Source organism: Falco biarmicus, chromosome 2 (assembly GCF_023638135.1).
Source record: "Falco biarmicus isolate bFalBia1 chromosome 2, bFalBia1.pri, whole genome shotgun sequence".
Taxonomy (NCBI): Eukaryota; Metazoa; Chordata; class Aves; order Falconiformes; family Falconidae; genus Falco; species Falco biarmicus.
Window position 1 is genome coordinate 116,769,248 of NC_079289.1, and position 14,250 is coordinate 116,783,497.

A 14,250-nucleotide genomic window follows, 5' to 3' on the forward strand; every position below is an offset into this window, starting at 1 on the left:
TTCAAAGAGGTCCAGACTCAAATAGGTAAAAAAGGAAGAGGACTGAGGGCAGTAAAGTTAATAGGCAGCAGGTCACATTGGTCTGTGGACAAGGCAGGAAAAAGATTGGTGCATCCTCATGACAGAAGGTTACTCTTCCTCTGAAGGAAAGAGCAGGGGCTTGGAAAGGTGGGAGGTGGTGATACAGATACAGGAAGGCATTTAGAATTCTCAAGATAAAATTCGGAAGTTATAGGACAATAATCACTTTACAACTTCCAGTTATATATGGGAATCGCTTTCATTTGGATGTTGCTGCTACTTCACTTCTGCTCTGGGTAGAAGCTGTGATATGCTACACGCATACTGCTGAGAAATAAAACCAGGCAAATGCTCCCCCCACCACCACCGTGCTTCCTTTCACAGGGTGTTCCAAGGACACTGATAGAGCACTGTCTATAGGATTTCCTTTACAGCTGTCAGAACAATTGCTGATGGTAGCGACCCCTTGATTACTTGTGGATTTCTTTGCTGCAGCAGCTGAAATTGCAGTGTTCCTTGACTTACTGACCAAACAATTTGAGGGTAACAGTAGCAGCAGCTGTTGAGCCGGTGATCCCCAGAGCCTTAGAATCTTACAGGACATAAATATTGAGAACCTTTTCCTCTGCCACAATTCCAAGTTGACCAGGCATTAATGCTCTCCTGGAAGACCTTTCTAAGATGGTAAATGTTTGAAGCTATCTTAATAGTCTCTGTGTAAATACAGAATGATTTTTCTATGGGTCTGCCTAAGTGACAATGACATCTAGCGGACAAAGAAGACTGAAAGTGAAAGTGATCCGAGTTCTTAATTACAACTCCCTTACTCGTTTCTTTTGTTCTCTTCAGCAAATCCTAACTTCCAAATGCTTTGTTTTGTCCTTTCATCCTTAATCTATTTTATCTAGTCCAAAAGTTCTAGGAGGCGAGGACTATTTTTTGCTATACTTACATTGCCTCTCTTCCACTGTACGGGTTCTATAATGTAAACCATAATTTTGCTGCATGCACACGTCCAACCAGCTGCCAAGATCCAGACAACAAATCTTCAAATTAGGGAATGACATATAAAAGGCAGCAGTAACCAAAGCAAATTGCTAGGTTATAAATTGTTGTAGGACAACACTTGGTAACCTTGTTGCACTGAAACACACCACAGATCATGTATTTTTTCCGCATGCATCTCCACAAAATGTAGTAGGAATATTACATATATCTTCTTACTCAAGGGAGCATGATACCCTTCCCATGTAAAGCTCATAGCAGATTTGGGAACTGCAGCTTGGGGCATTAATCTCAAAACTTTTCACTGCATTCAGATGAACAAGGCTTTGATTAGATTCTGGTTTTGACTGATTGTGTTCAGATATCACAACTGCTCAGATACAAGGTTACCAAAAGGTTGCTATCTATCAAATTTATTTTTTTTTTTTTTTACCCTATTAATGAGTTATCCTAGACTACACAGTATTTCATGTTTCCTGTCTTCTTATTAAGATTCCTTCTTCACAACCCAGGTTTACAGCAGAATTTGATTTCCGGACATATGATGCAGAGGGAGTTATACTATATGCAGAATCCTTTGACAGTACAGCATGGATCTTGCTTGCTCTTCGTGATGGGAAGATTGAAATTCAATTCAAGAATGAATTTGGAACAAAAGTCACCAGTGGAGGCAAAGCCATTAATGATGGACTGTGGCATATAGTAAGCTGGATTTTCTTCTCCCCTTTCCTTCCTTTAACCCATTATGGGAACTTTCTAAGTAAAGTAGGGAGAAACTAAGCAACTATTAAAAAGACTTAAAATGAGGCCCTGAAATCCCAGATTTAAAAATCAACCAAGGAATGCACAAAAATGCCTTACACCTGGGAAATCACAGCAACTGTTTACAATCCAAAAAGAGATAATTACCACTTGCTGGCAACATAGGCATTATTTTTTGTAATCATGAAGAAGGAAGCAGCAGAACATTAAAAACCCTGATTGCATGGTCAAGTGTATAGTTATTAGCTGCTTTGTCTAGAGAGCAAGTTTTACATTTGCTAGATCAGAAATCCATCTTGTTCTTCAAGCTTGCATACCTAAGATGAAAGGCCTTGCTCACTTACACCATCTGTAAATCACACTAAATTATTAACATCAGTTATGTTTTGGGGTGGGTTTTTTTTTTTTTTTTTGGGGGGGGGGGGGCGGGGGAAGGGGCGGCGGGGGGGGGGGGAAGAGAAACCAGGATTCTTCATAGGGAGGTAGGCAGGCTCCTGTTCTTCGTGGAGATTAAAAGTCTACTTTGATGCCTAATAATTGCAGGAGCAAGCATTGAACCTATTTTGTCTACGTCCACCTGAAGATCCAATCCTCTGTAGCAGGTTGCAGTGACATGGAGAACTGTATGCCAGATGTGGACTGGCTGTAGAGCAATTGTAGAAATCAGCTTCTTGCAAACTGTACAGCACATAAAGGAAACTAATTGGTTGCATGGGTTTTCCCAGGGGTAGAGCAGGGGTGGGATGGAAGATCATCCCCCTGTGGATGTCCATGGATATGTACAGTTGTCACAATTCAAGCATTGACTGCATTAGAACTATTTTAGAAGTTAGATATTTAGAGAAACATCAGTAATGCTTTGTACATGTAATTAGTATTTTAAATATCCTACATGTTTGTGTGTATATATATATATCATTGTTTGTATTTAATTCTAGATATCAGTTGAAGAACTGGAACACAGCATCAGTGTAAAAATAGCTAAAGAAGCAGTCATGAGTATTAACAGCCCAGGAACTCTTTTTAAACAGTCACAGGGTTTCTTGGAAACTAAGGTGTACATTGCAGGATTACCTCGCAAAGTGGGCAGCACTCTTGTTAAACAGGTAACTAAAATAACAAGTAATGTTGATTATTTACTGTTGAATTGTTTGGTTTTGTACTGTTTACTTAGTAGTCACAGAGGAAGGAAGTGTGGCATGGAATCCATTTAGAAAATGAAAATCAGGTTATTAAACCACTGTTTTGAAAATAAACATGCATAAAACTTTGTAGTCCACCTTTGTTTGTAAAAACACAGCAGTTACAGTCCAATCTTGCAGGATTCTGTAGTCTGTTTCCTAATATAGCATCAAGATTTTCTAAATCACCACCATTTCTGCTGTGAGTGCATTTCAGAGTGATTCATGATTCTGGTGCTGGCTTTTGCTAGGCTCTGAATAGGTGCAGAATTCACTGTGCAGGCAGCACAATGAACTTTCATTTTTTTCTAGGTTTTATAATAGCCCAGGCTAGACAAGGCTCATGATTCTTTCAATCTTCCACCCTCAACTGCTCTGTCTTATGCTGTGGATGGGTACAGTGAAGTTGTTGTGACTGTCTGCTTCACAGTCCAGAAGCCCTCATACTAATTGGCAGCCTCAAAAGAACTGTACAGTAGAGGCTGCACTTTTTTTTTTTGCACAAAAGTGAAGTGGAGAGAAAAATTATGAAGCAATACAACAACATCCCGTTACCCAATAGAAAGTAATTCCAGAAATTTCTTTGTACTTTGGTACAAGGAGAAGATGAAGCCTTGAACAAGGAGCAGTGCTAGCGATCATTGTCTTTCAGCTACAGAAAAGCTGTTGTGACCCAAACAGAAGGACAGCATGAGCTTTAAAAATTGAAGCAATCTGTACAGATCACTGGCATCAAAATGGGTGATGACAGTAAATCAGAAATACCTTTTGAAGGCTGTGGTACTAAATCCATGCCAGTTGTTTTCTCTAAGCATCAGTGCTGTAATCTATAGTATTGATAAGGCTATTACTGGCTACCCAGAAATAAGTTGATATGTAAAGTAAAGCCTTATTATTAACATTTTTGAAACAACTTTGAATGGAAACACCTAGCCCTGTAATTCTTCTGCAGATTAACCCTCGGCTAGATGGGTGCATTCGTGCCTGGAACCTGATGAATCAGGGACATTCAGGTGTAAAAGAAGTTATTCAAGAAAAACAAAGCAAACACTGTTTAGTAGCAGTGGGGAGAGGATCCTTCTACCCTGGCACTGGAATGGCAATGTTTCAGATAAACTATAGTAAGTATTTTTCTGCCTATTCTTATATTTTTTGCTGGACTGGTGATGGAACTGATGAATTGTCTAAGAAAAAAAAAAAAAAAAAAGACCCCCACACAAACTAATCTGTACACCACTGAATTCAGCAATGAGTCCCATAACTTCTGTTAGAGATTTGCTTGAACAAGAATTCTAATCTCATTGGTGTCATCCATTTAATTTCTGAAGTGCTTTAGGTTAGGAAGTGTTCTTTATTTGCAAAAGATGGACACTGTTGAACACATTCACTTTCCAAAGACCTGATTCTTTGCCTTGTTCATCAATGGGGAAAATATCATATTAGTGACAGAAAAAGAAGATTGGGGATGGGGAAAAAGATTGCTCATGGTTTTGTGTATGCAGCCCTGCATCTAAATGAACATCCTATGTAGATGTTTAGGTGCATCTCTTGCTCCTTCCTGAACCCAGAACTTTCTTGCCTGACTTCCTGCCCCTAATTTCAAAATTTGCAATCCAGAATCTACTTATGCGTGCCTGAGGGCCCAACTCTCGAGCATCATCCCAAACCCTGTTGTGATTATACTCTTCCCCAACCCAAATGCTATATTACCCAGAGCCCTGCTCTGATCCCCAATCCTTTTCATCTCGGGACTTGCTATTCTTTCCCAGGCTTTTTTCTCTAAATTCCCTAGCACACCTCAAAAGATTTCTCCAGCTGTTTATATTCTATGCTTCCAGCCAACTTGTATCAGAGCTTCCTATGCCACTCCAGTTGCCTCAACTTTCTTCCCTCACTAACACAATGCTGCCATTACTCCTGAGCTTTGTGTTTGGGGCTGCTGCCATTACTTCACCCCTTCTCCTTTCTGTTCTCACCCCACCAAAATCTAAGAGGCTGCCCACACCTACTGATGTCCTTCTGTGTGCTATTACTGCCCACCGTTGCCCTGCCCGTTTGGCTTTGTGTAAGAATATAACCTCACCTTATAATTTAGAATTTCTGCTTCCTCAAGAACTACTGGAAATCAAGAAACTACTAGATTTGACTGGGACAGGGATGGGGGAGGAGGCACTGGGAGAAAAGATACACAAGATGGCAAATACCTCTTTAAATAGTAATTTCTCTACTAGCTTCCCTATGAATGCATTATATGAAATTATATTTAAATTATCTGCATATTTACTTTATACCCCCGCATATTCCCATTTTAATACAGAACTGCCTTGGAATGTAAAAGCATGTAAAAACTTCCAATCTTCCACTCAGTGGCAGCAATTTATAGGTAAATTAGTTTGAGGGGTTTAATTTTGAACTGACCTCTGATACCTCTAATGAGTGTGGTACCTGTTTCACATTAGAATGGAGCAGGTAATAAAAAAAAAAGTCTAATAAACACAGATTAAGGAAGATGCAGGATTAACAATTTTTCTTTTTTGTTGTTTTTGAGGGGCAGGGAGAAGGGAAGGTGGGGATGGGTGGGTTTTGGGTTTTTGGTGTTGGGGTTTTTTGTTTGTTTTGGGTGGTGGTGGTGGTTTTGGGGCTTTTTAAACTCACAGTTCTTTCTGAAAATTCCAAAGTTCACTGGTTGTTGTTTTTTTTCTGGAGATTAGTACTAATTTTTCCAGTCTGGGTGCAGATTAAATACTAATTTTTGACACCATATTAATTTTTCTAGCAGATGGATTTATTAATTTCAGTTATTCTTTTTAAAACAGATAATCTTGACAGTTCTGAAGATTGGCTAATAAATGTGACTATGACTATTCGCCCATCCACAGACACTGGTGTTATGTTTGCCTTGGTTTCTAATGAAACAGTGCCTCTTGCTTTGTCCATAGTGGACTCTAACTCCTCTGACTCACAGGTGATCTTACAATTATCATAGCAGCTGATACACTTATAAGTCACATCTCTTGTTTTTGTCTCACTTAACTTACTACTCCATTTTTGAAAAAAATCAAACTAAAACCAGCTACTTACACTTCCTTACAGTGGAGCTGGTAGGCTGAGTTAGTATTTTGGTAAGCATTTAGATCGTATAATGATGTACAGAAAACGTATTACTATTAATGATTGCTACAGCAGTGACTAAGCTCTCTTATGTCAAGTACTATCCATTACATCACATCTTCTTAACATTCCATTCCAAACGCAAAAAGCAGAAAGGGGAATATGACAGAAGCAGATCAATGATACTACAGTAATGGCATCATGTCAGTATCAATTTATAAGCAGATCTTTTTGTCCTTAGGTTTCCCTTTACATCTGTTTACAACAGGCATCCCAAGATAAAGTGTGATTATACACCATGGTTAATCCATAAGGACCGATAGTGAACACTTGGTTACCTTTGAAACTGTACTCCTTTTGCCCTAAGAGAGACAGGATTTCGCCTCAGAACCATAGCCAGAAATGTTTTACAGAGAACGTTGTCACTAAGAAATCGCAGAATATACATGAATGGCATTCATCAAAGGTTATGCTTATACATCCATGTTGTTAACTTTTCCAACTTAAGGTTCCAGTTTGTCAAATGTGGCTCTAACGTTTCCTTTTCTTCTACTTCCACATACAAAATGCATCAGAACTAAGTATAATTGTGTGTTAAAGTTATACGTGACATTCTTTGTGACCTACCATTCTTCCATTTAGAAAATCATTGTGACAATCGGAAACATCACTGTTGCGCATCTGGAATCAAAGAAGTTATGTACACCCAGAAGAGTGCTGGTTGGGCTTCTAGTAACCAGACAGCAACTTGAACTGTCTGTTGATTCACACACAGACAGAAGCAATTCAGAGCAACTGTCGATCCTGCATCAAGCAATGATGGCAAATGTTGTTACCTACTTGGGCGGCCTGCCAGGTAAATTCTGTTCCTCCTCATTAATTTGATTATTTGTACAAGACTGATTATATTCAGCCTTACCAAAGCTATAAAACGACTACACCTGTACAAAAAGAAACAGGGTCCGTGTCCTGTCCCCCCGTCCCGCCCACCAAGTAGTTCTTGTTTCATCCTGTCTATTCAGCTTTCGAGGGAGGCTGCTTTTCAAAAGTAGCGTTATTAGGCCTATTAGAAAGGAGTCTCTCGAGGTCTGAATTTGGAAAATACCTTGTATTTTGAGCTGGGGTGGAATGAGCATTGCATATTTCTGAAATGCCACCAGCTGGCACAATTTAGGAACTGCATCAAGCATGTAAGAAAAAGGAGCATTCACAAGTAAATTGTCAGAAGTGCAGAAGTCAGGAGTATGGTTTCAGCAGTTAAAGTCTGGGCAGCAGATGACTGGCAATCTTTATGAAACAGAAAATGTGTTGAAACAACAAATATTTTGTTTAAAGCAAGCTGCAAGTGTATCTCCAGTCTTAAGACTTGTACAAACGTTGTTTTGTACAGAAAGTGTACACATGCTTATCTGTAAAATAGTTTGACTTCAGGGTGAATCATGAAGAAAAATGGCATTGCCACAGAGGAGGCATTTTCAAAGCCTAAGATCCTCAAACTTGAAAACTGGGAAAGACACCGTGGTTATGACATTACTACTGGCAGAGTTACTACTGTATCCTCTCTTAAACAAAGTTATTTTAGGGAGAATAAGTTACAATTCCTAAGGAAATTTTGAGAGGTAGAACAACATAGTCTTGAACTGACACCCATCTTATATGTAGGCTTCAGTGTCATAGCGCTGCCCCAGATACAGCCAGCCATTATCTGCAGTGTTTCTTCTGCAGGAGAAAAGGGTGCACAGGAGTAGAAAGAGAAGAGGAACTGTGTATCCATTGGAGATTATCTCTTTAGGCTTTTCTTCCAAGGTAGCATACACAGGGGAAGCTGGAATTATGGTTCCACCCTCCAGACTTGCTTGTTAGAATAGAAGGAAGGTTTAGGGCAGCACTGCAGGTACCATGGCCTCTGTCTGCAGTGATGGGTTCCTCCGTACCCAGGCCCATATGTTGGAATTGACTTGTTCTCTACAAGTCTTCATACACTGGTAATAGAGGATGTAACAAGATTTAGGTGCCAAATATGACAATTTGTACTCTAATTTTGTTTTTGAATGGATATGCAATATCTTGGGAACCAGATAACCGGGTGAGTTCGGTTTAAATTGAACATGTAGAATGAGAAGAATGCTCTAATGGTGCAGGACCATCACATATTGCAATAGGTAAGCATCAGTGTTTTTGTGATACCTCCTCACTTTTAAAAGAGGTGAAGTCAGTATTCACTTAGTAGAGGCAAGCCAGCAGGTTAACTGAGCCATAGTAACTTAACTAAGTTTCTGGTCATTTCTTAGACCTCTTCATCTTTGTGATATTTAATGATCCTTTCTAGTACCTTGCCAGCCACAGAGTAATTGGCATCGTAAGAGCTAAGACCTTGGCTTCAGTCATTTATCCCAAATAGATAAGAAGCTAGTTACTTGCTGCTTCTTAAAAATAAGTGTAAACTCTCCGCTTTAAGAGGTATCTTCAACGTGCAAGTTAACAAAAAACCCTCTGTATGCATAAACAGTTTCTACTTAGAGGTCTGAAAAAAAAGCAAGAACCTCCCCCACGTTATCCAAAGCAGCCTTTTCCACAACAGCCTGTAAACAAAGAGAAAAAGTAATACAGGAAAAGTACTTTCTGTCCCTGTGTACAGCCAGTTTGGCTACACTGATTCATTTACACACTCTAACCCACCCCTGAAAAGCCTCTGGGTTTACTGATAGTGTAAAAAGGTAGGCAAGGATCCCCACACTTAGCTACAGCACACAGAACTTTACAGTTAAAAGGGACTTAACAAAATACGCGTTTCGTGAAGACCAGAAGTCTTTGATACACATTTCTGCAAACTAGTAACAGCGTTGGGAGTATGCCTTTATTAATTGATACAGCACAACCAGTGCCAGCTAAATGAGCCTTGCACAGTTCTGTGGCAGCAGTGTGATCATCACTGGAGTAAAAAGAGCAGAATCTACAGGACTGTGCAGTACCTCAGCTTACAGCAAAATACAGTTACAAGGAAGCAATGTTTCTTGTTCCCCAGACAATCAGCTCTGTCTTCTAGGAGGGATAGGGTGATTAACATCTGGGGGAGGAGATGATGCTCTTGAGATCAGCTTCTAGACATCCTCATTCTAGTTGCTGAAGGTGCTTGGATCACCTTATGTCTACTTTGTAAGAATCCAGTTGTCCCCTAAGACCTCAGAGCAATGCCTGATTTTGTGCTTAATACATTGCTTCCTGGAAGCATATGCATGATCTGATTTTGCTGTAACCCAAACAATACCTCAATGAGCAACAGATAAAGTGAGTCTTTTACGGAGAAATTCACTTCGAAGAAGCAGTAAAATGTGTGGAGTTCCCAGGGGTCCCTATCTGAGAACTTGCAGGTTTGAATCCAGAGTAGCTTTCTGGCAAAAGCAAGATGGTTCTTTCTGTGACCTCTAAACCATAAACATCTGTTTGTAGGTCAGGACAAGAACAGTGGGCTCTAGGAAACAAACTATTGATTCACTCTTGTTAATACAGGAAACACTACCATCAAAAACATTCACAGAGTTCGATTTCTAGATGGGAATAGACTTCTAATGCATATTTCAAATTTTACTGACCTTTCAGTGTAGTTGACTTGATCTCAATCTTAAAAAAGAGGGAGAAGAACTTAAATGTTTCCTGCCAAATTTGTTCTTTCCTCCCACCGCTGACTAATGGATGGGGAATGAAGTATTCCCCATGTTTTTGCTAATCTGAAAAATACGTAAGAATTTGCATGCCTTGGCCTAATAAGTTGAATGTGTTTCTGTGCAGATGTTCCTCTGGGTGCTACGTTAGTAACCGCGTTTTATAATGGCTGCATGGAGGTGAAGGTCAACAACAGGCAGCTGGATCTGGATGAAGCCATTTCGAAACACAACGACATTAGATCTCACTCGTGCCCACTGATTATGCAGTAACCATCCAACTCTTAATTTAACTTCTTTTCTTTCAGATATAATTTGTGTAATTAGTCTCATGCCATAATGAAGCCTGTATTATTTTATTCAAGGTGTGCCAGGAAAATAATCAACAGCATGGTTTTCCTCCCTCTTATATAGAAGGGGCAGGGGGGGAGGAAATCCCCTCTTTTTGGCTGTGAGAAGACACTCAAGATCAAAAGTCTATAAAATGTTCTTTTATTAATATCAGTGATAAATCTTAAAGCTAGATTTACCTTCCATGTTCATACTATGCCCTAGATATAGTTTGGAGACAAAGTTCAGGAAGTTCTTTTTAGAACCAATTTTACTTCTTATTTTTCATATGTCACCACAAAGTTACAAGTTGCAAATTTTTGTAATGTATTTGAATCTAAACAAAACTAGTCTCATGAAACTCATGAGGTTTTCCAAGCATAGAACAGAATGAAAAAATCTCTACAGGTTTTGTAATACAGTTTTTTGTAAAGGAAAAAATACCCCAAAATCCAGACCCCAAGCTTTATGTGACTATGTTTACAAGTTATATCAATATTGGTAAAGGAACTTCAAAACTGAAATGTTTTGTAAGTAGCTCAGGTTTTTTAGGTAGCTCTCGTTATACTGTACTGGCTTAAGTTCTCTCTTAGGAACCCAGCTTTATACTTTTAACAGAGTTCTGGATCAGGTCAGGTAATCTACTTTCAAGGTGGGTTAAAATAGAACCCAGGGAATCCTGGAAAACAGAGGAGACGGCTTGGGAGAAGGAGCTCTGATCTTCATCACAGGACATCAAACTGGAAGTTGCTAAGTAAAGCTGAGAAGCTGCAGCAAACATTTCTTCCACTTATGACAGATCTAGCACCCCTCAGTGTGAGCACCCTCCAACTGTCCATCGTATCCCTTTTATGTAGGGCAGCCTTGCATTTACAGAGCCCTTGTGAGCCCTGTTGTGGTTGTGTTTCTGACGTACTTGAAAGCCTAAATTTTGCTAGTAACATCAGAATGTAAAGCCATATTCTGTTCAGCCAGGTAGTTAGAAAAGTATTGTTTTCCTCAGGTGTGCTCATTTCAAGCACATCTAATATTTCTTTAGCATCCTTTCAGTGTTCTTTCCCCTTCCAACCTCATTTTCACACTAGAAGCCTCCCTGTGCAGCTCACCTAGTGGTTTTGTTAACCCCAAACCAAATAAATAGCAAGAGAATTGCTGTAAGCAATGAATATATACTCTCATGCATCCATCAGAGAGACATTTATCTGCCAGGATTCTTGACCTGAGGTTTGCTTTCTTTGCTTGAGACATTGAAGTGGAAATGTATATACAGAAGGATGGATTGTGACAATATTAATTTTGAAGGACTGCTTTTCTTCAGAGAGATTCCCAGTGACATTAATGAGGTTTCTTTCATTGTTGAGGACTATCATTAGTACATCAGTATGGCAGAATCTGAGCCCATCTTTCAAAATTATTGCTTTGTCTGAGGTTATTGTTAACTTCACTTCCCACTTGCGTGATGTGATACAGGATTTGCTCTGACTTTCACACCAGCCAGCCCCAGTACAGCCTCCGAATCTGCCCAGCACTGCCTCACAGGTAGCTGCTTAGCAGCAGGAATACCGTAGGACTGACACCAGGGACTAATTGCCCGTGACTACTACACGTTCACTTTTCTACATGGCACATAAAAAAAAAAAAAAAAAAAAAAGCTTTCATTTCCTCAGACTCCTTGGAAGGGAAATAACTGCAGGAAAGCATCCCGCCTGCTCTCCTCCCACCACAACACACACATTCTTCAGTTGGGCCTAAGTTGAAGAATAACTTGACTGAAATAAGCAGGTTTTGCATGCGAGGTGGAGCTGAATTGGGACTTTTGATATCAAATACATGTCGTCACTTCATTTATAGTATTTCAGCAGCACCCGCTGAATTCTAGAAAGTCCTCGGGTCAGCCTCTGCTTTGTACAACAAACACAAACAATGAGATGAGGAGCATAAAGTAAAGTGTCATCAATACTCTAAATGTTTATATTGGCCTGTGCAAACAGAAGAAAAGGTTTGGTAGGGTTTTTTTAAGATTTTATTTGTTTAAGTGTAATAAATGGTATAGAGATGAAATGAAAGGAAAAAAAAAATAATTTTCTCACACAGACACCATTTCTGGTTTTCATGGAATAGTATTTTAGGGTTTTGTAGTTATAATGAAACCGCTGCATATTTTTTAAAATGTAAAAGTGCCTCCCTATTGTAAGGATTAAATAAAGCATCAATTGTGAATTTCTTTTCATTTTAGGTTGTATTTGCATATCTTTGTTCATTTTCACTGTGCAAGACTTGTTGAAGTGGTCAAATGGCTTACTCAGGGGGTTGTCCTAATCATAATGGGCATCAAAGAAAAGAAGTGGCTCAAATTAATATGCTGTCCAAATAGGTATCCAATATTCTCTAGACAAATTTTTAAGTTTATTTATTCTTTAATATTGCCTAAGGAAATTTAAGCTATGCTTAAAACTACATATGGAAGAAAGGACATCAGTGAGAGTTACCGATTTATATTTTTCCTCCTTCATCAGATGTATTTCATTGGTTTTTTAGTCATCATAATTTCAGCAAGGGCCATTCAGTGCTTATGCAGAACAGCTGGACCTGCTTTGTGCTTTTTCAGCTCCTGTGCACCAAGTGTTACCAATCAGTGTGTCCTAATTTCCTTGAAAGTAAAATCTAGTCATGGAATTGGTTTTCATTTATACTAGAGCAGCTTCCTGCTTACATGCCTGATCTGAGTTTACTTTACATGCTTTAAAGCCTGCCTGTCTCCTGGTAGATGGAGTGCAGACGCCTTCACTGTTAATACTCCAGATCTTCAAAGAAAGAGAGGCCAAACTCATTTTCACTTATTCTAGTCCTGCTTATCGCTGAACAACGCACCGATGTCAGTCCTTCGATGTCATTAATTGTGTGTACACGCTTAATATTTTGTTGCCTCAGCAACCTTGTTGTATCAAAATAACCACCCCGATTGGGGAGCAATTTCATCTGCCATAAAAAACAGCTATGTACCAAAAAAATTAGATACAAGGAAAACCATAACAGCTAATAGCAAGGGAGTAAGTAAGGCATCACTTTGCGAATAATAATAATAATAATGATAATAATAATAATAAAAAAAAAAAAAAAAGAACCAAGATGCTGAGACTCTGGTTTTGTCCCACCTTCTTTTCCTGACCACAGTCCTGCAGCAGCAGTTCAGAGCAAAGTGACCTTGGTTCCCGTCATTTTAGGTAGCTTATTGCCCGACACATTGGTGCAAAAGTGCCAGCAAGATGGGGATACTGTTGTACTGAAGATGGGGATGCTGTTGTACTGCTGTTGGAAATCAAAAGGAACAGCAACAAAAAACTCTATCCAAACTACTTACAAAAACCTTCACAATAACAGGGTTTACCATTCATGGTTTTTAAAAAATGCTTCCTAGCCACAAAATGACTGCACCCCCATTGGTGCACTGGGCATATCCTTTCGCTCTAAGGGTACTTGGATTTCAATAGGAATATGTGAATAAACAGCTAAATCATAAGCTGGTTCTGAGTAAGGGAGCTAGTATGTTGCTTACAGGCACTTGAATCAGTTGAGTGGTTGCAAATCAACACAGCTGTATGTAATTCAGGACTTAATTATGTGGGGGTTTTTATTTAAAAAAAAAAAATATGTGTTTTTGGTTGGTGAGGGTTTTTTTTCCCCCCAAGGAATTTGTAGCATCTCAGCAAATAAGGAATGTGGAAAAAACACAAGTAACAAGAAGCCAGTATCACAAAACACAGGTTTGCAGAGTCAGATTTTCCTCCCTCCACCATCATTCGGGATGAGGAGCATGGGAAGTGCAACAACATATAAAACAACCGCCCCACACCCCCTCATGCAGTTAGGTGTATTTTGGGAAAGTCAAGATACACACAAAAATTCTTGAAATACTGCTGTTGACATAATTAACATTTCCATACACAAACACCAACATGAAAGCATCCTGCGCAGCAATCTGTGCCCCAGGATTTTTGAAGCAGCGCAGTGCTTTGTTTCTGTCTCTTGATTTTGGAAGCACCAAAAAGGCAGAAGTTCTTGCTGAGCGCTTGGGGGAGGGACACACACATATAAAAAACCCCAAAACCATCAGAAACAATAACCGAAAAAACCCTAAACCCTCACTAAAGAACACACACCCCAAAACTCACAAACCA

General features: G+C 39.4%; 1 protein-coding gene across 1 annotated transcript in view; it reads left to right on the top strand.

Moving 5' to 3' along the window:
• Positions 1-12,302, top strand: part of PROS1 (protein S) — a 34,755-nt gene extending 22,453 nt beyond the window's left edge. The window contains exons 10-15 of the mRNA XM_056327297.1: positions 1,539-1,728; positions 2,727-2,894; positions 3,922-4,090; positions 5,786-5,934; positions 6,723-6,936; positions 9,870-12,302. Coding sequence (XP_056183272.1) covers positions 1,539-1,728; positions 2,727-2,894; positions 3,922-4,090; positions 5,786-5,934; positions 6,723-6,936; positions 9,870-10,015 — 1,036 coding nt within the window. The 3' untranslated portion in view covers positions 10,016-12,302. The remainder of the gene's footprint in view (positions 1-1,538; positions 1,729-2,726; positions 2,895-3,921; positions 4,091-5,785; positions 5,935-6,722; positions 6,937-9,869) is intronic.
• Positions 12,303-14,250: the final 1,948 nt, after the last annotated feature.